Raw genomic sequence first — 24059 nt, 5'->3', positions numbered from 1 at the left:
TGTTGGCCAGGCTGGTCTCAAACTCCTGACCTCATGATCCGCACGTCCCAGCCTCCCAAAGTGCTGGGATTACAGGTTTGAGCCACCGGGCCCGGTCTGGAGCTGTTCTTTTAACCACTTGATGTTAAAATATTCATTTGAGGATCAGAGGTCTGTGTGCCACACCTACTTGGGGACTATATCCTCAGTGGGGATAGCAGGTCTGGGAAGACTCAGACAGAATGGCTTCATGGTGCACCTGGGGAGGCTGCACCCATACATTGGCCCCGGAGCTCCTGGGAATGTATAGGAAGCACGACTGGGGATAGGAGTAGGTAATTTTTGAGACTGAAATACACGGAAGTTCATGAGTTTGTTTTGTTTACTTTAGCTTCTATTTTAAATTCTCTGTGATCAAAAGATTTTTACAAATCGATTCAAGTATGTGTAGCTTTCCTAATATGACTGTATTAACGTCCTCTTGTAGTGCTGTGCTGTGGCTTTCATTGAGAAGCTGGACGCCCAGTCTTTGAATTTAAGTCAGGAGGATTTTGATCGCTACATGTCTGGCCAGACCTCTCCCAGGAAGCAAGAAGCTGAGAGTTGGTCTCCTGATGCTTGCTTAGGTGTCAAGCAAATGTATAAGAACTTGGATCTCCTGTCTCAGTTGAATGAACGACAGGAAAGGATCATGAGTGAAGCCAAGAAACTGGAAAAAGATCTCATAGATTGGACAGATGGAATTGCAAGAGAAGTTCAAGACATTGTTGAGAAATACCCGCTGGAAATTAAGCCTCCGAATCAACCGTTAGCAGCTATTGACTCTGAAAACATTGAAAATGATAAACTTCCTCCACCACTGCAACCTCAAGTTTATGCAGGATGATCACAATTTACGTGGAGTATTTATTTGAGCCTAAATTGTAGGTAGCCCTTACTACACTCAACTGATTGGGATCTAGAATGTAACTAAATTGCTTATAAATGTCAGAGCATTTTTAAAGGTACAGTATATGGGGATTGTTTTGTTTTTCCTAGTAGGGGAAACTTAGTTAATAATAAAGTACTATTTATTTGAGTTACTGATACAGATTCATTTAAGGCTTGTGTGCAAATTTTGTCTCAATCTTTTTTCCCTCCATGATTTTCCTGTGTGCTTCTTCTGGCATTCACTGTGGTTTTGGTAAATAATTGCCTTTTAAAGGATAAAACGAATGCTACAAAGTGTATGTTCAAGAAAATTAAATGGTACTACTCTTCCACAGTTTGGAATAATTTTATAATTGTAAAGATAGAAATTATATTGATAAGTAAATATGTAAAATTGTAAATATGTAAAAAAAAAAAAGAATGGTGTCTGCTGTGCATGGCATTTTATATGTTAACTTTTTAGTTTAAAATGAAGTACATTGAATGTTTGCCTTTAGCACCATTTTATTTGGTTTGTCCCACTAAAATGACTCGAGAAGTGTTTAGACAAACTCCCCTTAAGATGTGCACTCCATCTTTAAGAAAGTGTTAGCCTTAACTTTGAGGTTCTATATAGTCAGAGACTATGACACCACTAAGGTTCAGAATAAATTTTAGGCCACATAAAATTGCTGTTTAATGTAGTTGATGGAAGACTTTAAACCATGCTTCTAGCTTATTTTTCCCTCATTCATTCAGCAAATCTCTATTGGGTTCTTCAGTGAGAAGGAGCAGGCGCTGGGCCTGGAATGGAAGGCGGGAATGAACGGGCCTCTGATGGTGAGAGGTGACGGGGTCCCTCCAGCTGTGAGATACAGGGGGCGCCTTGCAGCCTCCATAATATACATTTGACTTTACAACAGTCCAGACATGTTTTCTGAACCTCTTTCAGGACATTTCAACCTCAGGACTATTCACATTAATGGCCTGAGAGGTGTTTGTTGTGGGGCCACCCTGTGTATGGTAGAATGTTCAGCAGCATTCCTGCCATCCATACCCATTAGGCGCCAGTAGCACCCCCCCAGAGCTGTGAAAAATTCTCTCCAGACATAGTCAGATGTCTCCTGGGGCCATATCACCCCTCCGTTAGGAACCACTAATCTCTTTTACAAACCAGAAGTTACCCTCCTGGTGGTTAATATGGTGTAACCAAAGAATCTTGCACTCAATGCACAGTGTGATGTTAACTAAATGAGTAAAATATTTAGGAGGCTCAACAGCTACCTGCATTGTAGAACCTTTTCTTATCTCAGTGGAACCTTCCATAACCTAAATATACCATTGATGATTCTTCTTCCATTCAGTGACTTCCACAGATTATGGAGCTATACTTGTGAAATTGTGCATGAGGCCCCAGGGCACCGTTCTAGAACAATGTCACTTCACACAGGCAGCTGAGAAAGGTTCTCTTGCTTTTCCAGTATCTTCCTAAGGATGGAGCCCAAAACTGCAGAGCAGTTATTTTGGAATAAAACCAGGGTGGGTATAAAACTTCTTAAATTTACATATAAGATCTATCAAGCTTGACACGTCTGTGTCATCACACACTGAAGACAGGAAGCAGTTCACTGAGTCAGCTGGTTCCCAAGCTCGCACAGAAGGTGATGAGTTACTACCAAATGCCAGTGAGAATCTTCTTATAGAATAACCTGGGCCCAAGTGATTTTAGTAGAAAACTTGCCCTTCTTTGGTTTAATTTTCTATGTGCTTTTAGGTGTGAATCCAGATACGCGGTCTTAATTCCCTTGGAAATACACAGTTCTTTTAGTTACTGTACACTCTGTTCAATAAAATGCATATCAACTTCCCACAAAAGCTGACTTTTTTGGGTCTCTTACATATAAAGTAGGTCATTGATTTTTTTGGAGGTATCTCATATTGGTCGAATTCTTCTGGTATGGACTCTTGCCTTATATAGAGGCTTCTATTTCTCTTAAGTCAGCATCAATACAATGGCCAGAGTTTCTGTTTTTGCAATAAGAAAGTGTTGGTATTTTATGTAGGGTAAATGTGACTGGAATACACCTTTGGAACAGAATTCTTTATCAATAAAGTTTCACAATCCGTCCCTCTTCCAAAAATTGATTTGGTTCTTTCTTAGGAAAATATACATTATTATTAATATTCTCATGCTACAGAGGTTTTCTGGTTAAGCTATACCTAAAAATGAAACATTAGAGACATTTGTCAGTTAAAATTAGAAGACAAGAATATTTGCTGTCACCACAATCAACGTTGTTCTTGCAGTTCTACCAAGGTACTCAGTCTTCAAACAGACATAAAAGTAGAGAAAAAAGGAGTTAACGTAATCAATATAGAGCTATTATTGTCTGTTGGTGAGGACATGAACTCTGGAGCTGGAAGGCTTGGATTTGGTTTTGAATTGTATTCTGCTACTTATTAGCCCTAAACAAATCTCTTGTTTCAGATCCCTCAGCTGTGAAATGGGGTTAATAATATTACTGCTTCATGGGGTTGTTGTCTGAACTTAGAACAAATGATAGCTATTATTTGTAGATGGTTATTTTATGTAGAAAACCCAAGAGAAGGCTGGGTATTGTGGCTCACACCTGTAATCGCTTTTGGAGGCAAGGCAGGAGGACTGCTTGAGGCCAGGAGTTTGAGAGCAACGTCAGCAACATAGTGAGACCCACATCTCTACCAAAAATAAAACACTAGCTGGGCATGGTGGTGTGTACCTGTAGTCCCAGCTACTGGGGAGGCTAAGGTGGGAAGATCACCCAAGCCCAGGAATTTGAGGTGGCAGTGAGCTGTGATCTCACCATTGCACGCTAGCTGGAGTGAGACCCTGTCTTGAAAAAAAGAAATGTAAAAAAAGAAAACCCGAGAGAATTTATATTGAAACTATAGAATTTCATCTCTATATTAGTGAGAGATGAAAATTCTAAAATAGCCATAAAAGCTAACTGTACAAAATGACTTTCCTATATAGCATTACTAACCACTTAGCAAACATTATGGAAAAAAAATCAATTTACAATAGAAACAAATATAAATCACCCACAGAGAACAAGAGCTTTCAGAATCGATATGAAAAACAGAAAATTGGGTGAGAAGCACAAAGGTGTGACTGCACAGGGCCCTGTGCTTGGGCTTTAGGGCTCTGTAGTTGCCATCGTGAAATTCTTTTTTGTTTTTGTTTTTTTTGCGGGGGGAATAGGGTCTGGCTCCGTAATCCAGGCTATGGAGTGCAGTGGTGCGAACATGACTTACTGCAGCCTGGACCTCCTGGGCTCAAGCTAGCCTCCCGTCTCAGCCACCTGAGTAGCTGGGACTACATGTGTGCGCCACTATACCCAGCTAATTTTTAAATTTTTTATGGAGACAGAATCTCACTATGTTGTCCTGGCTGGTCTTTTTTTTTTTTTTGAGATGGAGTCTCGCTCTGTCACCCAGGCTGGAGTGCAGTGGTGTGATCTTGGCTCGCTGCAACCTCCGCCTCCTGGGTTCAAGTGATTTTCCTGCCTCAGCCTCCCAAGTATCTGGGACTACAAGCGTGTGCCACCACACCCAGCTAATTTTTTGTATTTTTAGTAGAGATGGGGTTTCACCGTGTTAGCCAGGATGGTCTTGATCTCCTGACCTCGTGATCCGCCCTACTCGGCCTCCTGAAGTGCTGGGATTACAGGCGTGAGCGACTGCGCCTGGCGGTCCAGGCTGGTCTTTTTTTTTTTTTTTTTGAGACGGAGTCTCGCTCTGACGTCCAGGATAGAGTGCAGTGGCGCGATCTCGGCTCACTGCAAGCTCCGCCTCCCAGGTTCACGCCATTCTCCTGCCTCAGCCTCTCAGAGTAGCTGGGACTACAGGCGCCCGCCACCACGCCCGGCTAATTTTTTTGTATTTTTAGTAGAGACGGGGTTTCACCGTGGTCTCGATCTCCTGACCTCGTGATCCGCCTGCCTCGGCCTCCCAAAGTGCTGGGATTACAAGCGTGAGCCACCGTGCCCGGCCTCAGGCTGGTCTTAAACACTCGGGCTCAAGCAATCCTCCCACCTTGGCTTCCTAATGTGCTGGGATTACAGGCATGAGCCGCCGTGCCCCACCCCGCCAAAAAAGAAATTTATACTTAGTTTTTGCCCGCAGGTTCCTCTGTGTGTTAAAAAGGTTGAATGGGGAACCTGAAACGCCTCCCCCTGCTCTTGGAAGTGTAGGGCACTTCCCTTTCTCCACAGTGTCAGTAGAGGTTGGGTGGAGACTGAACTTCCAGCCCTGCCAGGTAAGCATGAATTGTTTGTTCCTGTCCTCTCCACCCTCTCTGTGGTATTGGTAGGGGCTGAGAGGGGAGCTTGGATTTCTTCCTCCACCCATGGTAATGAGGTCACAACTCACTTTCTCCACCAGTGTGACGTTGGCTAAAGAATATTCAAATTAGATTGAGAGCCTCCTAACATAACACCCGAAACCTTCAAGACACAATAAAAAAAATCACTCACCATCTGGGGGCAGTGGCTCCTGCCTGTAATCCCAGCACCTTGGGAGGCCAAGGTAGGCCGATCACCTGAGGTCAGGAGTTCGTGACCAACATAGCTGAACCTCATCTCTACTAAAAATACAAAAATTAGCGGGCGTGGTGTTGGATGCCTGTAATCCCAGCTACTCAGGAGGCTAAGGCAGGAGAATCACTTGAACCCGGGAGGTCGAGGTTGCAGTGAGTTGAGATCGTGCCACTGCACTCCAATCTGGGAGACAGAGTGAGACTCTGCCAAAGAAAAAGAAAAAGAGGCCGGGCACAATACCTCACACCTGTAATCCACTTTGGGAGGCTGAGGCGGGTGGATCACCTGAGGTCAGGAGTTCCAGACTAGCCTGGCCAACATGACGAAACCCCGTCTTTACTAAAAGTACAAAAATTAGCCAGGTGTGGTGGTGGGAGCCTGTAGTCCTAGCTACTCAGGAGGCTGAGGCAGGAGAATAGCTTGAACCCGGGAGGCAAAGGTTGCAGTGAACCGAGATCACACCACTGCACTCCAGCCTGGGCGACAAGAGCGAGATTGTGTCTCCAAAAAAGAAAAAAAAAAAAATCACTTATCATATCTGAACCAAATGACACATGTGTTGGAATTATCTGACAAAGATTTTTAAAAAGGCATTATAAAAATTCACCAATAACTAAAGACAAACATGCTTGAAACAAATGAAAAACCCTAGCAAAACCAATGAAGACATGAAGCAAATGGAAATTTTTGAATTTAAAATGACAATAACTGAAAGTTTTTAAATTTCATATTAGAGGGCTGGGCGTGGTGGCTCACACCTGTAATCTCAGCACTTTGGGAGGCTGAGGTGAGTGGATCACCTGAGGTTGGGAGTTTGAGACCAGCCTGGCCAACATGGTGAAACCCTGTCTCTACTAAAAACACAAAAATTAGCCAGGCATGGTGGTGCATGCCTGTAATCCCAGCTACTCAGAAGGCTGAGGCACGAGAATTACTACTTGAACTGGGAAGTGGAGGTTGCAGTAAGCCAAGATCATGCCACTGCACTCCAGCCTAGGCAACAAAGCGACACTCCATCTGAAAACGAAAAAAAAATTCATATTAGAATTGCAGTGATCGAAGAATGGATCTATTAACTGGGATATAGGTCAATAGAAATTCCCAATGTGAACAACAGAGCAAAAATTGAACTTTTAAAATGTAGGCTCAGGGACCTGTGGGATGGTTAAAAAAAAAAAAATAGATCTATCATTGTCACTGGAGTCCCAGAAGGAGAGGAGAAAAATGCATATGGCTAAAAAATATTAAATAGCAACTGAAAATCTCCCCAAAATTTTCATGCCTGTAATCCCAGCAATTTGGGAGGCCGAGGCAGGAGGATCACCTGAGGGCAGGAGTTGGAGACCAGCCTGGTCAACATGGTGAAACCCCATCTCTACTAAAAAGATACAAAAATTAGCCAGTTGTGGTGGCATGCGCCTGTAACTCAGCTACTCAGGAGGCTGAGGCAGGAGAATCACTTGAACCCGGGAGGCGGAGGTTGCAGTGGGCTGAGATTGCGCCATTGCATTCCAGCCTGGGCAACAAGAATAAAACTCCATCTCAAAACAAACAAAAAAGACAAGTGCTAGCATGTGCCAAAGGGATCCCAGACCACCATCTCTCTCTCTCTCTTTTTTTTTGAGACAGGGTCTTCTCTGTCGCCCAGGCTGGAGTGCGGTGGCACGATCTTGGCTCACTGCAACCTCCGCCTCCCAGGTTTAAGCAATTCTCCCGCCTCAGCTTCCTGAATAGCCGGGATCACAGGTGCATGCCACCTCACCCGACTAATTCTTGTATTTTGTAGGTAGACATGGGGTTTCGCCATGTTGGCCAGGCTAGTCTTAAGCTCCTGGCCTCAAGTGATCCACCTGCCTCGGCCTCCCAAAGTGCTGGGATTACAGGCGTGAGACACTGCACTCGGCCTCTGATTTCTTTCCTTAAAAATAGACATAGAGATGGGTTCTATGTTGCCCAGGCTGGTCTCGAACTCCTGGCCTCAAGCCATCCTCCCTCCTTGACCTCCCCAAATGCTGGGATTACAGGCGTGAGGTGCCGCACCTGGCTCCTATTCTGATTTCAAAGCACTAAGACCACAACTGATTGCTGAATAAGGAGTAGGCATGTCAGCTACCTTCCTGGAGGGGGGCAGGCAGGCTCCTGTGCCCTGTAGCCTCCCACCCCCTAGGTCCCCCCACCATCCACCTGTAGGCACCCCCTCTCCCCTGGAGTCTCTAACACAGAGCTGGCAGGGTACAGTCGGGCCTGGGTTGCCAACCTGGCTTGCCTGGTCCCTTAGGCCCTGAAGTTGGGGGCCAGCTCCTCCCCACTTCCAGCCTGGCCCTCCAAACCCAAACCAGGTCAAGGTCCTGGTGCTGGGACAACAGACCTCCCCCTGAGCTCAACCTTACCTTGAAAGCCCTGTCTCTTCAGGCTCTCGCCCACCAGAGGGTCCCCGAAATCCCTCTCTGGGGGCAGGGCAGGGGGAGAGAAGCCAAGTGAGGAGGCAGTTCCTGGGACCCAAGATGGCATCATTAGGGGAAACCCAATGTGGGGGTGTGGGGAGAATGCCAGGGCCAGGATGGGAGCAGGACAGAGGCAGCAGGAGGAGGGGCTGGTGGCAGAGGCCCCTGGGGCCCTCCCTTGCCTGCCCACACCATGGCCCACGACCCCGTGCTGGGTACCTTGACTGTCGACGATGGGCTCTTTGACTCCCTCAGTGAGCAGCCTGGGCCTGGAAAACACAGGCGGGGGTATCACAGAGGTCCCTCCAAGCATCTCTGGGACTGCCCAGCCCTCCTCTCTGGGCCTCGGTCTGCACATCCCTGCAATGGACCGTCCTGGCTCTGCACAGTTAGGCCTGGAGTCCCTGCCGCCCCACGTGTGGAATCTGGGGGGCTGCACTGGGCTTGAAGGATCCAGCCAGGAGTGAGACCCGCCCAGTCCTTAACAGGTCCGTCTGATATCTCACTCCTGCTCCAGGGACATTGCACGATTGTCACTGCCTGGGATTGGAGCAGGCGGCCTCAGGGGGCCTCCAGTGGAGCTGGTTTAAAGTGTAGAAACAAGGTCTGGTGCAGTAGCTCATGCCTGTAATCCCAGCACTTTGGGAGGCCGAGTAGGGCAGATTACCCGAGGTCAGGAGTCTGAGACCAGCCTGGCCAATATGGTGAAACTCGTCTCTACCAAAAATAAAAAAATTTGCTGGGTGTTGTGGCAGGCGCCCATAATCCCAACTACTCGGGAGGCTGAGGGAGGGGAATTGCTTGAACCCAGGAGGCAGAGGTTGCAGTGAGCTAAGATAGCGCCACTGCACTCCAACCTGGGTGACAGAGCAAGAGTCCGTCTCTAAATAAATAAATAAAGTGTAGAAACAGTCAAAGCCCACTACATAGCAAGAACTCCAAGCTTCTGGAAAGGTCTGAGATCTATGGCTCACATCTAAGAGCTGTTGTGTCACTGCAGTCGGGAGTGCCAGTGACCAAGCCCAGCTTTGTATTATACTAATGTCTTTAGCTCCACTGACTCCAGAAAGCCCTGCCCAGACATGAATCAACCTTTATCATACCGCACTGCTTCTAAAGGCCCCATCTTCAGCACAACTTGTCCTGTTAGAGCAAGCCTGTTGCGGGGCTGGGGTTTGTGGTGGGTAGAGGACACTGGGAAAATCATGCTGGCCAGAGTGGGGCTGTCGGGGGATGGCAGGGTAAGCCATGGAGCGGAGAGGTAATTAGCTCTCTGGAGAGGTAATGGGCCTGGAGAGGTAATGAGCTCTCTGTCACAGGGGTAATCAAGCAGCAGCACCGAGGAGTCTCTGCCCAGGAGTTAGCCCAAAGGCCAAACTCTCGGGGAGGGTACCCCTTGGGTCCCCAGTAGATGAGGATTTGGTGTCTGCTCTGGTGGTGGGCATCTCTTAAGCTTCTGAACAGTGCCAGGCACAGAGCTGGGGTCACGGGGCCAGGGCTGGGAGAGGGAAGCACAGCCCTGACTTGAACCACAGTCTCAGGAGCTAGAAAAGGCTTCAGACTGCATTTAGGCCCCTCCTCTTTATGGCAGAACTCAGGTTCTGAAAGGGGAAGTGACTTCCCAGCAGTAACCTTAGAGAGGCAGAAGCTGGGCAGAGCCCCTGAGTCCCAGGCCAGAGTAGCGACAGTGCTTCCCCTTAAATAGCACAGCCGGCTGCCAAGGCCACAGGGAGTAACAGGAGGAGCTGGCCTCAAACCCACCAGATGGCCTCTCCTGTCGGCCACTGCGCTAACCTGCTTCCCTTTCCAAATGACAGGTGGAGAAAGCCATTGTGACTTTAAAAAATGCTCAAGGCTGGGTGCGGTGGCTCAACCTGTAATCCCAGCACTTTGGGAGGCTGAGGCAGGGGGATCGCTTTGAGCCCAGGAGTTTGAGACCAGCTCGGGCAACATAGCGAGCGAGACCCCTTCTCTACAAAAAATGTAAAAATTAGCCAGGTGTGGTGGCGTGCCCCGGCAGTCCCAGCTGCTCAGGAGGGTGAGGCAGGATTGCTTGAGCCCAGGAGTTTAAGGCTGCAGTGAGTTATGATTGTGCCACTAAACTCCAGCCTGGGCTACAGAAAGACCTGTTTCTTGAAACAAATGCTCATGGCCAGGCATGGTGGCTCATGCTTGTAATGCCAGCTACTCAGGAGGCTGAGGCAGGAGAGTTGCTTAAACCTGGAGGGTGGAGGCTGCAGTGAGCTGAGATGGAACCACTGTACTCCAGCCTGGGTGACAGAGTGAGACTCTGTCTCAAAAAAAACCCGCAAAAGGCCGGGCATGGTGGCTCATGCCTCTAATCTCCGCACTTTGGGAGGCCAAGGTGGACGGATCACTCCAGGCCAGCCTGGCCAACATGGTGAAACCCCGTCTCTACTAAAAATACAAAATTTAGCCAGGCGTAGTGACATGCGCCTGTTATCCCAGCTACTCAGGAGGCTGAAGCAGGGGGATCGCTTGAACCCGGGAGGCAGATGTTGCAGTTAGTCGAGATCGCACCACTGCACTCCGGCCTGGGCAACAAAGACTGTCTCAAAAAATAGAAAAAATAAAATAAAAAAATAACAAACCCACAAAAAACAAAAAAACAATGCTCATGAGCACAAGGTGTCTCTGCACAAAACCATAAAAAATGTCATTCATGAGGACTTGCTGTTGAATTGGCACCTAACCTCAAGCTGCCCGGGTGCCCCTGGTTTATGGTTTGAGGGAGTGGGCATTGAAAGCAAAAACAAAAACAAGCCAGAATGAGACCCTGTCTCTAAGAATTTTTTAAAAATAAAATTCAAGGCCGGGCGCGGTGGCTCACACTTGTAATCCCAGCACTTTGGGAGGCTGCGGTGGGCGGATCACGAGGTCAGGAGATCGAGACCACGGTGAAACGCTGTCTCTACTAAAAAATACAAAAAATTAGCCGGGTGTGGTGGCGGGCGCCTGTAGTCCCAGCTACTTAGAGAGGCTGAGGCAGGAGAATGGCATGAACCCAGGAGGCGGAGCTTGCAGTGAGCCGAGATTGCGCCACGGCACTCCAGCCTGGGCGACAGAGCGAGACTCCGTCTCAAAAAAAAAAAAAAACAAAATAAAATTCAAACTCTTTAAGCTGGCCCAAACCCATGTGATCTGGCCCCTGCTACCTTTTTCGTTTTCTTTTCTTTCTTTCTTTTTTTGAGACAGAGTTTTGCTCTTGTTGCCCAGGCTGGAGTGCAGTGGCACTATCTCAGCTCTCTGCAACCTCTGCCTCCCAGGTTCAAGCAATTCTCCTGCCTCAGTCTCCCGAGGAGCTGGGATTACAGATTACAGGCCCCCGACCCCGACCACCACACCTGGCTAATTTTTGTATTTTTTTTTCTGTTTCTTTTTTTTTAAATTATACTTTAAGTTCTAGGGTACATGTGCACAACGTGCAGGCTTGTTACATAGGTATACATGTGCCATGTTGGTGTGCTGCATCCATTAACTCGTCATTGACATTAGGTATATCTCCCAATGCTATCCCTCCCCACTCCCCTCACCCCACGACAGTATTTTTAGAGACGGGTTTGCACCATGTTGGCCAGGCTGGTCTTGGACTTCCGACCTCAGGTGATCCACCCTCCTCGACTTCCCAAAGTGCTGAGATTACAGGCGTGAGCCACCGCTCCTGACCTATTTTTCTTTTTTTTTAATAGAGATAGGGTCTCACTATATTGCCTAGGCTGGTCTCAAACTCCTGAGCTCAAGCAATCCTCCCACCTCAGTCTCCTAAAGTGCTAGGACTACAGGCGTGGGCCACCGCGCCTGGACCCCTGCTACCTCTTCGGCCTCAACCTCACCATACTTCCCTCACTCACCCTGCACCAGCTACAAGGGCACCTTGCGAGCCTTCAAACACCCAAGCACGTTCTTGCCTCTGGGACTTTGCATGACTTTTTCTCTGTCCCTACAGTCTTTTTTCTCTCTTTGTCACCCAGGCTGGAGTGCAATGGCACGATCTCGGCTCACTGCAACCTCCACCTCCTGGGTTCAAGTGATTCTCCTGCCTCAGCCTCCTGAGTAGCTGGGATTACAGGCATGTGCCACCACACCTGGCTAATTTTTGTATTTTTAGTAGAGACACGGTTTCACCATGTTGGTCAGGCTGGTCTCAAACTCCTGACCTTGTGATCTGTCTGCCTCGGCCTCCCAAAGTGCTGGGATTACAGGCGTGAGCCACTGCGCCTAGCCTGCTCCCACACTCTTTATGCACCTGGCTGGCCCTCTCACTTCACTGGGTCGCTGCTCCAATATCACCTCCTTTTCCAGGTTCCTCCTGTGCCTCTCTCCCCCTTACTCTGAGTTATATCCTGTCACAGCAGTTATCTCTACCTGACATGATACTGTGATTTTGTCTGGGTTACATCAGCACCTCCAGGGCAACTTGGTAGCATTTACCACTGGGCTGCAAGCCCAGGACCTGGCAGGCGCCCAGGATGGTTTTTTAGTTTGTCTCTTTGTGTTTTATTTATTTATATATATATTTTTATTTATTTTGAGAAGGAGTCTTGCTCTGTCACCTAGGCTGGAGTGCAGTAATGCGATCTCAGCTCACTGTGACCTCCACCTCCCAGGTTCAAGTGATTCTTGAGCCTCAGCCTCCCGAGGAGCTGGGACTACAGGTGAGCACCACCACACCCAGCTAATTTTTGGTATTTTTAGTAGAGATGGGGTTTCACCATGTTGGCCAGGCTCGACCTCAAGTGATGCATCTGCCTTGGCCTCCCAAAGTGCTGGGATTACAGGCGTGAGCCACCATGCCCGGCCTCTCTTTGTATTTTTAAAGGGATGAGGTCTTGCTCTGTCACCCAGGCTAGAGTGCAGTGATGCCATCATAGCTCACTGCAGCCTGGACCTTCTGTGCTTAAGCGATTCTTCTGCCTTCTGCCTCAGCCTCCCAAGTATCTGGGACTACTGGCACATACCACTGCACCTGGCTAATTTTTTTTTTTTTTTTTTTTGAGACGGAGTCTCGCTCTGTCGCCCAGGCTGGAGTGCAGTGGCGCAATCTCGGCTCACTGCAAGCTCCGCCTCCCGGGTTCACGCCATTCTCCTGCCTCAGCCTCCGAGTAGCTGGGACTACAGGCGCCCGCCACCACGCCCGGCTAATTTTTTTGTATTTTTAGTAGAGACGGGGTTTCACCGTGGTCTCGATCTCCTGACCTTGTGATCCGCCTGCCTCGGCCTCCCAAAGTGCTGGGATTACAAGCATGAGCCATCGCGCCCGGCCTAATTTTTTAATTCTAAAAATCAAATAGAGACGGGGTCGCTATGTTGACCAGGCTGGTCTCGAACTCCTGGCCTCAAGCGACCCTCCCGTTTTGTCCTCCCAAAGTGCTGGAATTACAGGTGTGAGAATTTTTAAAATTTTTTGTAGAGATGGGGTCTCAATACAGTGCCCAGGCTGGTCTCAAAGTCCTGGGCTCAAGTGATCCTCCTTTCTGGGCCTCCCAAGGTGTTGGGATCATAGGCGTGAGCCATCACGCCTGGCCAGAATGTATTTACATTTTTTTTTTTTCAGACGGGGCCTTACTCTGTCACCCAGACTGGAGGGCAATGCTGGCATACTTATACACGGGGCCTTACTCTGTCACCCAGACTGGAGGGCAGTGGTGCGATCATGGCTCACTGCAGCCCCGACCTCCTGGCTCAAGCAATCCTCCCACCTCGATCATGGCTCACTGCAGCCCCGACCTCCTGGCTCAAGCAATCCTCCCACCTCAGCCTCCCAAGTAGCTGGGACTTCAGGTGCACACCACCAAGCCTGGCTATTTTTTTTTTTTTTTTTTTTTGAGATGGAGTTTTGCTCTTGTTGCCCAGGCTGGAGTGCATTGGCATGATCTCGGCTCACTGCAACTTCTGCCTCCTGGGTTCAAGCAATTCTCTTGCCTCAGCTTCCCGAGTAGCTGGGATTACAGGCACCCACCACCACATCCGGCTAATTTTGTATTTTTTAGTAGAAAGGGGGGTTTCTCCATATTGGTCAGGCTGGTCTCGAACTCCCGACCTCAGGTGACCCGCCCACCTTGGCCTTTCAAAGTGCTGGGATTACAGGTATGAGCCACCGTGCCTGGCCTTAATTTTTGTATTTTTAGTAGTCCTGATCTCAAGTATCTGCCCACCTCAGCCTCCCAACATGCTGGGATTACAGGCATGAGCCACTATGCCCAGCTCAATCTTCCTTTTATTTTTTATTTTTTTTATTTTTTTGGAGACGGAGTCTTGCTCTGTCACCCAGGCTGGAGTGCAGTGGCGCGATCTCGGCTCACTGCAAGCTCCGCCTCCCGGGTTCACGCCATTCTCCTGCCTCAGCCTCTCTGAGTAGCGGGGACTACAGGCGCCTGCCACCACGCCCGGCTAATTTTTTTGTATTTTTAGTAGAGACGGGGTTTCACCATGGTCTCGATCTCCTGACCTCGTGATCTGCCCGCCTTGGCCTCCCAAAGTGCTGGGATTACAGGCGTGAGCCACTGTGCCCAGCTCAATCTTCCTTTTAATATGCCCAGACACACCAGGTATGTGGCTGCACTTCATCCTGGCCTGCTGAAGCCTTTGATTCTACTGCACAAATCATGACTCTTGCTCTCCAGCCCTTTTGCGTAGCGTTTTGTTATCTGCTGTTTGTGTGTCGTGGAGCAGCAGCCTCCCTCCTGGCATAGAGCGGGCCCTGCAGAAGAGCTCCCTGTCCCAGCAGATCTCCTCGCCACTTTATGCAAAAATGGTGCTGTGAGTCTCCCATTTTGAGAACCATCTACTCCCCTGGAGGAACAAACCCTTAAGAGTCTCTTCTTTCTTGCTGCTTTCAACCAAACCAAGCCTAATTTTTTTTTTTTTTTTTTGAGACAGAGTCTCACTCTATTGCCCAGGCTGGAGAGTAGTGGCACCATCTCAGCTCAATGCAACCTCCACCTTCTGGGTATAAATGATTCTTCTGCCTCAGTCTCCTGATGACAGGGAGATTACAGCTGGGATTACAGGCACGAGCCACCACACCTGGCTAATTTGTGTATTTTTAGTAGAGATGGGATCTCACCATGTTGGCCAGGCTGGTCTCGAACTCCTGACCTCAAGTGATCTGCCCGCCTTGGCCTCCCAAAGTGCTGGGATTACAGGCGTGAGCCATCGTGCCCAGCCATAAACCAAGCCTAAATGTATGCTATTACAGTAACACAGAAGTAACAAACACAAAATAGAAATATGATCCTCTCATTCCCTGTTTCGTTTTTTTATTTTTTTGAGGAGGGGTCTTGCTCTGTTACCCAGGCTGGAGTGCAATGGTGCAATCATAGCTCACTGGAGCCTCCAAACCCCTCCTGGGCTTAAGTGATCCTCCCACCTCAGCCTCCTGAGTAGCTGAGATTACAGGTGTGCACCACCATGCCCAGCTAATTTAAAATTTTTTTGTAGAGATGGGGTCTCATTATGTTGCCCATGCTAGTCTTGAACTCCTGGCCTCAAGTGATCCTTCTGCTTCAGCCTCCTGAGTAGCTGAGACTACAGGCATGTGCTGCTACACTAGAGCTTAAAAAATTTTTTTTGTAGTGACGCAGTCTTGCTATGTTGCTGGTCTTGAACAACTGGGCTCAAGCAACCCTCCCACCTCAGCTTCCCAAAGCGCTGGGATTACAGGCATGAACCCCTGTTCCTGAAATCCCCCGACCACATTTTTACTCAATAACTGCCACCGCCTTCTCCAAAGGGACTTTTTATCCTAGCTGGGCACACAGCGTGTATCCATGGGTGCTGCCCCAGGACCTCACTGGCAAAAACACAACATGCTCAAGGAAACAGAGCCTGGAGAAGCCGCTGCTGGACTTTCCCATCCTGGGACGATGGGGCACTGCCCCCAGCCCCTGGCCCAGGACACTAACACGCCAGCCTGGAGAACCCGTGAGCTGATGGGACATTCCCATTCTGCATCTGGGCAAACTGAACACTGCTCTCCTGAGACTGCGAGAGGGGTCAGCTCGGTGGCTTTGGGTCTGGCAGGCCTGGGAAGCTTCATGTCTGCCAACTGCAGCCAAACCCATCTAACACCTTGCTGTCAAAGAAAAAAAAAGAGAGAGAGAAAAGAAAGGCCTGGTGCGGTGGCTCATGCCTATAATCCCAGCAATTTGGGAGGCTGAGGTGGCCGGATCACTTGAGGTCAGTAGTTCAAGACCAGCCTGGCCAACATGATGAAACCCAGTCTCTGCTAAAATTACAAAAATTAGCTGGGCGTGGTGGTGGGCACCTGTAGTCTCAGCTACTCGATAGGCTGAGTCAGGAGAATCGTTTAACCCAGGAGGCTGTGGTTGCAGTGAGCCAAGATCGCACCACTGCACTCCAGCCTGGGAGACAGAGTGAGACTCTGTCTAAAGGAAAAAAAGAAACAGTGGCCAGGCGCAGTGGCTCACGCCTGTAATCAGTTTGGGAGGCCCAGGCAGGAGATGGCTTGAGTCCAGGAGTTTGAGAACAGTCTGGGCAATGTAGCCAGACCCCATCTCTAAAAAAATAAAATCAATCAATCAATTAAACAAAAAATTAGCTGGGCATGGTGGCACATACCTGTGGTCCCAGCTATTCGGGTGGCTGAGGCACAAGAATCGCTTGATGGCGATTTGGTGCTGCTCCTGCCCTGGGTGCTGAGCAGGCCTGGTGCTGTCTCCCACGGACCTGGTCGGGCCTTACCTCTTGATGACAAACTGGATGCTGTTGCTGGCCTCCAGAATCTTCCGGAGCTTGGCGATCCCGAAGCAGTTGGGCCTGCGGAGGGAGATGCCTTCAGGCAGCCCCACCACAAACAGCTCCTCCAGGTGCATCAGAAACTTGGAGTATGGCACCTTGACGGGCTCCGAGATGCCAATGGCCTTGGCTGCAGAGACATGGCTGCTGTAAGGCCACCCGGTGCCACAGGGCCAGGAATCTCAACCCCTGTGTCCCGTGCCTGTGTAGGGGGCAAAGCTGCCAGAGCCCTTTTGAGGGCCTGCCAGCCTTCCTGGGAGGTGGAAAGAGTGGCTCCCCAGCCTGCAGGAAAGGAACCTGGAGCTCAGAGGGGACGTGACTTGTCTGAGGTCACAGAGCCACTGAACAGCAGAGCCAGGGGATAAGAACTCAACCCAGGGTTACCCCATGGCCCACACTGGGTCCATGCCCTCATGCCCAGGCAGCACAGAAGCCACCACTAATGGCTGCTGAGATTCGGCATTGCTTCCCCCTAAGTCCACTCGGCCTCACCCTTCCAGTAAGGCCCCCCGAGTGTTCCTCCCGCCACCATAAGCGACACCACATGCTGGTGTGGCCCAACACCACACCTTGGAATGAGCCCGATCTCTGCCACTGAGTAGTGTGGGGCCTTGGATGAGTCACATCCCTTTATGAGGCCTCAGTTCTCCTCATCTGTAAAGTGGGTCTTAGGACATGGGGATTTTGTGAGATGGGATACAAGAACACAGGGGCTGGACACGGTGGCTCATGCCTGTCATCCCTGCACTTTGGGAGGCCGAGGTGGGTGGATCGCTTGAGGTCAGGGGTTCAAGACCAGCCTGGCCAACACAGTGAAGCCCTGTCTCTATTAAACATACAAAAATTAGCCGGGCGTGGTGGCGGGCACCTGTAATCCCAGCTACTCGTGAGGGTGAGGCAGGATAATCGCTTGAACCTGGGAGGCAGAGGTTGCAGTGAGCCGACATTGTGCCACTGCACTCCAGCCTGGGTGACAGAGTGACTCAGTCTCAAAAAAAAAAAAAAAAAAAAAAGGTGGGGAAGCACCTAGCCTCATGCCCGGCACACCACTAAGGTTATCTTATCTTATTCCATTTTTTTTTTAAGGAGGGTCCCAGCTCCTCCCTTCCCTCCCTCCCTTGTCCCTGCCCAGAGAGCAGCTGGGATGGGAGCTGGCAAGGGGATGGGTCCAAAGCCCTTCTGCAAACAGGGCCACTGGAGGGGGCTGGGATGCCCCCAACCCTGTCCCACTTCTTGCTCACCATATCGTGTGTTGAAGAGCAGCTCCACCTGCTTCCACAGGGGTCGGATCACGTCACCTTGACTGTCTGGAAGGCAAAAGGCAGTCTGTTGAGGCTCGTTGGTGGCAGCGTCTCGGCTGATGTTCCTGCTCTGCTGGTACCAAGATTGGCCCTGTGGTGGGATCTTCGAATGGGGGAAGGCTGGGGCTGAGGCGGTGGCGGTAGGTAACTTATTTCCTCAGAAATGGCACACACAGACAGGTCCACAATTCCTGTGAGCCAGACAGGGCTCACATTCCTGTTTGTGAAATCAAATCTAGGGCACCACCAGCCTGAATGAAGATTTGGAAGGTTCTGTGGACTAGGAGTGACCATGGGTCTTTCTAGGTATGTGACTGATTATGTGACTGAGGTATAGCATGTGACTGAGAACTACTGGGTACACACTAAGCCTGCAAATTGAGCACACCGCCACCAGGTGGCAGTAGAACTGTGTTAAGACTTCATGGTTCCCCCTGCCAGGCTGGGTTTGGGGAAGTGACAATTCTTTCCTTTGACACTCATTCATTCCATTCCAGGATACTCCAGAGGTGAAACAGACCCACCCTCATGCTGGCCTCCCTCTCTCTCTGTCCTACTTCCATTCTCAGCAGGGAGGGAATTCTCAGGTTCCTGAGAATGGGAGTGTCTGCTGGACACAAAGCCAATTTTGTGCTATCAGGCCTCTATTCTACTTGTTCAGATAGAGGAGGCTCAGTTCCCAGTCTTAAAACCTTTGTGGAAAGCAGCAGGGTATGTAATAAAAACAAAGCCTTGTAATTTCCCTTAGCAGTGGGAACTGCTTGCAGCTCTGACCAGGTACCTCCTGGTTCTAGAAGACATGTCCTTAAATCTCCTCCCACCTCAGGCAGCCCACAGGACTCCCATCCCCAAACCAGGGTGCTGGAGAGAGATGGGATGGAGAGAAGGAAGAGACCCAGAGGCCAAGGGTAGGTGGAGGGCAGGGGAGGAGACATGGGGTGGTGGTGGGTGTAAAATGTAGGGGGTAGACAGTGCCTCACCCTCGGCTGGCCTCTCCTCAGGCCATGGGTCCTCACTCAGGCCTTTGTCTAAAAGAGAACAGAGGATGTCGGGAAGCCATGTTCATCATCTCCTAAGCCTTGCACTGCTGACGTCAGACCAGATAGCTGGGGAATGGAGGGCCAGGGTGCCCCAACTCTGAAGCATGGCACCCACTCCAATGGGATCAGGGATCCCGATTCCATACAGGTGCCCACCCTGGCCTTCACACAGAAGCAGGCTGAGATCATTTTGCATGTACCTCCCACGCTAGTCTGTTGTAGACACCAAGGACACGTGGGAACAAGACAAAGTCCTCAGCCAGGCACGGTGGCTCATGCTTGTCATCCCAGCACTTTGGGAGTCCGAGGTGGGTGGATCACTTGAGGCCAGGAGTTCGAGACCAGCCTGGCCAACATGGGGAAACCCCATGTCTACTAAAAATATAAATTGGCTGGGTGTGGTGGTGAGTACCTGTAATCCCAGCTACTCGGGAGGCCGAAACAGGACAATCTCATGAACCTGGGAGGTGGAGGTTGCAGTGAGGTCATGCCACTGCAGTCCAGCCTGGGCAACAGGGTGAGATTCCATCTCAAAAAAAAAAAAAAAAAATCCAGGTGAGAACATGGGACAATTTGTTTAAAATAGTCATCACATGAGTTAGCACATAGAGAAAAACATACAAAGGGTAGATACTAGGAATACTAGTGGTTGCCTTAGGAGGATGTGATTGGAGCTTTTTCCTTCATGTGTTACATAGTTTTCTGTTTTGTTTCAAGAGACAGGGTCTTGCTCTGTTGCCCAGGCTGGAGTGCAGTGGTGTAATCGCAGCCCACTGCAGCCTCAACCTCTTGGGCTCAAGAGATTCTCACACCTCAGCCTCCTGAATAGCTGGGACTTCAGGTATGTACCACCACATCCAGTTAATTGTTTTATTTTTTGTAGAGATGAGGTCTTGCTTTGCTGCCCAGGCTGGTTGTAAACTCCAGCGATCAAGCGATCCACCCACCTCAGTCTCCTCAGTAGCTGGAACTAGAGGCATGCACCACCACGGTTGGCTACTTTTTAAAATTTTTTGTAGAGAAAGGGTTTCGCCATGTTGCCCAAGCTGGTCTCGAACTCCTGGGCTCAAGCGATCCTCCCACATTGGCCTCCCAAAGTGCTAGGATTACAGACATGAGCCACTGCACCCGCTCCATGTGTTACACAGTTCTCCATCATTTAACTGTTTCATATCATACATGTGTAAACAGAAAATGCACACACATGCAAAATCCTTTAATCCACGGTGGTCCTGGACATCCCAGAATTTTCTTTTTTGTTGTTGTTTTATTCTTTTTGAGACAGAGTCTCGCTCTGTCACCCAGGCTGCAGTGCAGTGGTGCAGTCTCACCTCAGTGCTACCTCTGCCTCCTGGGTTCAAGTGATTCTCCTGCCTCAGTGCCCTGAGTAGCTGGGATTACAGGCATGCACCACCATCAGAATTTTCTTTTTCTTTTTTCTAGATGGAGTTTCGCTCTTGTCACTCAGGCTGGAGTTCAATGGTGCGATCTTGGCTCACTGCAACCTCCGCCTCCTGAGTTCAAGTGATTCTCCTACCTCAGCCTCCCAAATAGCTGGGAATACAGGTGCGCACCACCATGCCAGGCTAATTTTGTATTTTTAGTAGAGATGGGGTTTTGCCATGTTGGCCAGGCTGGTCTTGAACTCCTGACCTCAGGTGATCCACCCACCTCGGCCTCCCAAAGTGCTGGGATTACAGGCATGAGCTACCACGCCTGGCCAGAATTTTCTTAATTCATCAGGTTTGACTGGGATGCCTGGGAAGGAGCTCTGCATGGGAAACGTGTTCCAGCCCAAGGCTGTGTGACCTTGGGGAGGTGGCTGAGCCTGGCTTAGCCTGTGGTCTTCTCTGTGAAACAAACAGCAATGGTGCTGTGCTCATCTAAGGCCCACAGCCCCTGCAGTGCCACCCAGCCTCTGGCTGTGAGTGCTGCGCGGAGGCTTCCACAGTGTTTTCTAACGCCACTGCGAAACCTAGCCGGGTGCCATGTCAATTCCTTAGCTGCCACGCCATGCTGTCATCTAAGCCTGAGCTTGGCATCAACCAAACTCTCTGGATAGCTACACCACAGACTGCTGTCAAGTCTAGCCATGCCCAGCATGTGCTAGACAAAGCATAGTTTTTTTCTTCATTACCAAAGTATTAGAAGTGCATCATAACTGATTTAGAGAATAAAAAACGCAAATCATTTTGCCTCACACTGCTACTGTTTTGCTCTACCCTCGTTTTTCCACAGTGATTACGTTTGCAACACAGTTGTAAGCAAAGCACAATCAATTTTTCTTTTTCTTAGTGTTACATCCTAAGCATCCTTCCTTGTTGTCTATTTTTGTTTGTTTCTTTCTTTCTTTGTTTTTGAGATAGAGTTTCACTCTGTTGACCTGGCTGGAGTGCAGTGGCGTGATCTCGGCTGCAAACTCTGCCTCCCAAGGTTCAAGAGGTTTTCCTGTCTCAGCGTCCCAAGTAGCTGGGACTGCAGGTGCCTGCCACCATGCCCAGCTAATGTTTTTGGTCTTTTTAGCAGAGATGGGGTTTCAATAGGTTGGCCAGGCTGATCTTGAACTGCTGGCCTCAGGTGCTCTGCCTGCCTCGGCCTCCCAAAGTGCTGGGATTACGCAGTCTTCAGTCTTCATGCCCAGTCTATTTTTGTTTTTTTTGAGATGGTGTCTTGCTGTGGCTCCCAGACTGGAGTGTAGTGGCACCATCATAGCCGACTGCAGGCTCCAACTCCTGGTCTCAATGGATCCTCCTGCCTCAGCCTCCTGAGTAGATGTGACTAAACATAGGTCCCACCGTGCCTGTCTAATTTTTATCTATGTATATATCTGTTTATGTATTTATTATTTATTTATTTTGAGGCATAGTTTCCCTCTGTCGCCCAGGCTAGAGTGCAATGGCAAAACCCTGGCTCACTGCAACCTGTGTCTCCTGGGTTCAAGTGATTCTCCTACCTCAGCCTCCTGAGTAGCTGGGATTACAGACAGGTGCCACCACGCCCAGCTAGTTGTGTTTTTAGTAGAGATGCGGTTTCAACATGCTGGCCAGGCTGGTTTTCAACTCCTGACCTCAAGTGATCTGCCCACCTCAGCCTCCCAAAGTGGTGAATTACAGGTGTGAGCCAATGCGTCTGACCTATTTATTTATTTTAAGACAAGGTCTTGCTCAGTGGCACCATCAGGGCTCCCCACAGCCTCATCCTCCTGGGCTCAATCAATGCTCCCATCTCAGCCCCCAAAGTAGCTGGGACTACAGATACGCACCATCATGCCCAACTAATTTTTGTACCTTTTGTAGAGATAGGGTTTCACCATGTTGCCCAGGCTAGCCGCAAGCTCCTGAGCTGAAGCGATCCTCCTGCTTTGGCCTCCCAAAGTGTTGAGATTATAGGTGTGAGCCACTGCATCAGCCAATTAAAAAAAATTCTTCAGTAGAGATGGAGTCTTGCTATGTTGCCGTCTGGTCTCGAACTCCTGGCCTCAAGCAGTCCCCTCGCCTTGGCCTCCCAAAGTGCTGGAACTACAAGTGTGAGCCACCTTGTCCTGCCTATTTTACTTATTTGCTTACTGCTTATCTCTCCACACGAGGATGTGTACCCCAGGAGGTAGGGACACCTGTTTGGTCCACTGCTTTTTCCCCAGCCCCTTACACAGGACCTAGTACACAGTAGGTGCTCAATAAATATTTGTTGAGGCAGGGCGCGGTGGCTCACGCCTGTGATCCTAGCACTTTGGGAGGCTGAGGCAGGAGGATCATTAGAGGTCAGGAGTTCGAGACCTGCCTGGCCATCATGGTGAAACCCCGTGTCTACTAAAAATACAAAAAAAATTAGCCAGGCGTGGTGGCAGGCACCTGTAATCCCAGCTACTCAGGAGGTTGAGGCAGGAGAACTGCTTGAACCCAGGAGGCGGAGGTTGCAGTGAGCTGAGATTGTGCCACTGCACTCCAGCCTGGGTGACAGAGTGAGGCTTCATGTCAAAAAATTTAAGAGATGGGTCTCTCTATGTTGCCCAGGCTGATCTTGAACTCCCCGCCTCAAATAATCCCCTCGCCTTGGCTTCCCAAAGTGCTAGGATTACAAGCATGAGCCACCTTAGCCTGCCTATTTTACTTATTTGCTTACTATCCATCTATCTCTTCACATGAGGATGTGAGCTCCAGGAGATGGGGACTTCTGCTTGGTTCACTGCTTTGTCTCCAGCCCCTTACATGGGACAATAGATGCTCAATAAATAGTTGTTGGATAAATGGACAAATTATTCCCAACAGGTGGCTCCTGGGAAGGATGCTGGGCCTTGTTATAAATGCAGCCTATGGTCGTGCGTGGTGGCTCACGCCTGCAATCCCAGCACTTTGGGAGGCTGAGGCAGGTGGATCACCTGAGGTCCGGAGGTCGAGACCAGCCTGAACAACATGGCAAAAGCCCGTCTATACGAAAACTAAAAAATTAGCCAGGCATGGTGGCGTGTGCCAGTAATCCCAGCTACTCAGGAGGCTGAGGCAGGAGAATCGCTTGAACCAGGGAGGCACAGGTTATGGTGAGCCAAGATCGCGCCACTGCACTCCAACCTGGGCAACAAGAGTGAAACTCTGTCTCAAAATGTATATATATAAATATATATATATTTATATATATAGAAACACACAAAGATAAAGAGAAATGCCCAAAGTCTCTAAATAAATAAATAGAGCCTACTTGAGTTTCCAAAAGGAACCCAGCCTTGGATTGGGGTCAGGCATATATTGAGTTTCTTCTACTAGAGGCGGTCAACACCAAGAAAAGCCTGGGGCCTGCCTGGCCCACCCCTTTCCCTTTGCTCCCTGGGGAGATGAGTCCCAAGCACCACCAGCCCAGCTCCATTTCTTACCTGTCAGCATCTCCATTCCACAGTCAGAATCCTCCGATGGCAGATGCCCAGCCATTGAGTCTGTCATTTCCTCAGAGGTTGGTGAGGGGTCTGAAGACAAAACTCCAAATGACACGGGTGTCTTCTGCCTGTCATACTCCCGTCACAGTCCCTCAGGGACCACC

General features: G+C 49.5%; 1 protein-coding gene across 1 annotated transcript in view; it reads right to left on the bottom strand.

The window, feature by feature from the left end:
- Positions 1-764: 764 nt before the first annotated feature.
- LOC116464096 (general transcription factor II-I repeat domain-containing protein 1-like) overlaps positions 765-24059 on the bottom strand; it is a 31975-nt gene continuing 8680 nt past the window's right edge. The window contains exons 4-10 of the mRNA XM_032754211.2: positions 23896-23985; positions 18969-19016; positions 17929-17994; positions 16634-16817; positions 8129-8178; positions 7856-7957; positions 765-3108 (exon numbers count right to left, since the gene is read on the bottom strand). Coding sequence (XP_032610102.2) covers positions 3098-3108; positions 7856-7957; positions 8129-8178; positions 16634-16817; positions 17929-17994; positions 18969-19016; positions 23896-23985 — 551 coding nt within the window. The 3' untranslated portion in view covers positions 765-3097. The remainder of the gene's footprint in view (positions 3109-7855; positions 7958-8128; positions 8179-16633; positions 16818-17928; positions 17995-18968; positions 19017-23895; positions 23986-24059) is intronic.

Source organism: Hylobates moloch, unplaced genomic scaffold (assembly GCF_009828535.3).
Source record: "Hylobates moloch isolate HMO894 unplaced genomic scaffold, HMol_V3 SCAFFOLD_174, whole genome shotgun sequence".
Taxonomy (NCBI): Eukaryota; Metazoa; Chordata; class Mammalia; order Primates; family Hylobatidae; genus Hylobates; species Hylobates moloch.
This window is presented reverse-complemented; position numbering and strand designations above follow the sequence as displayed.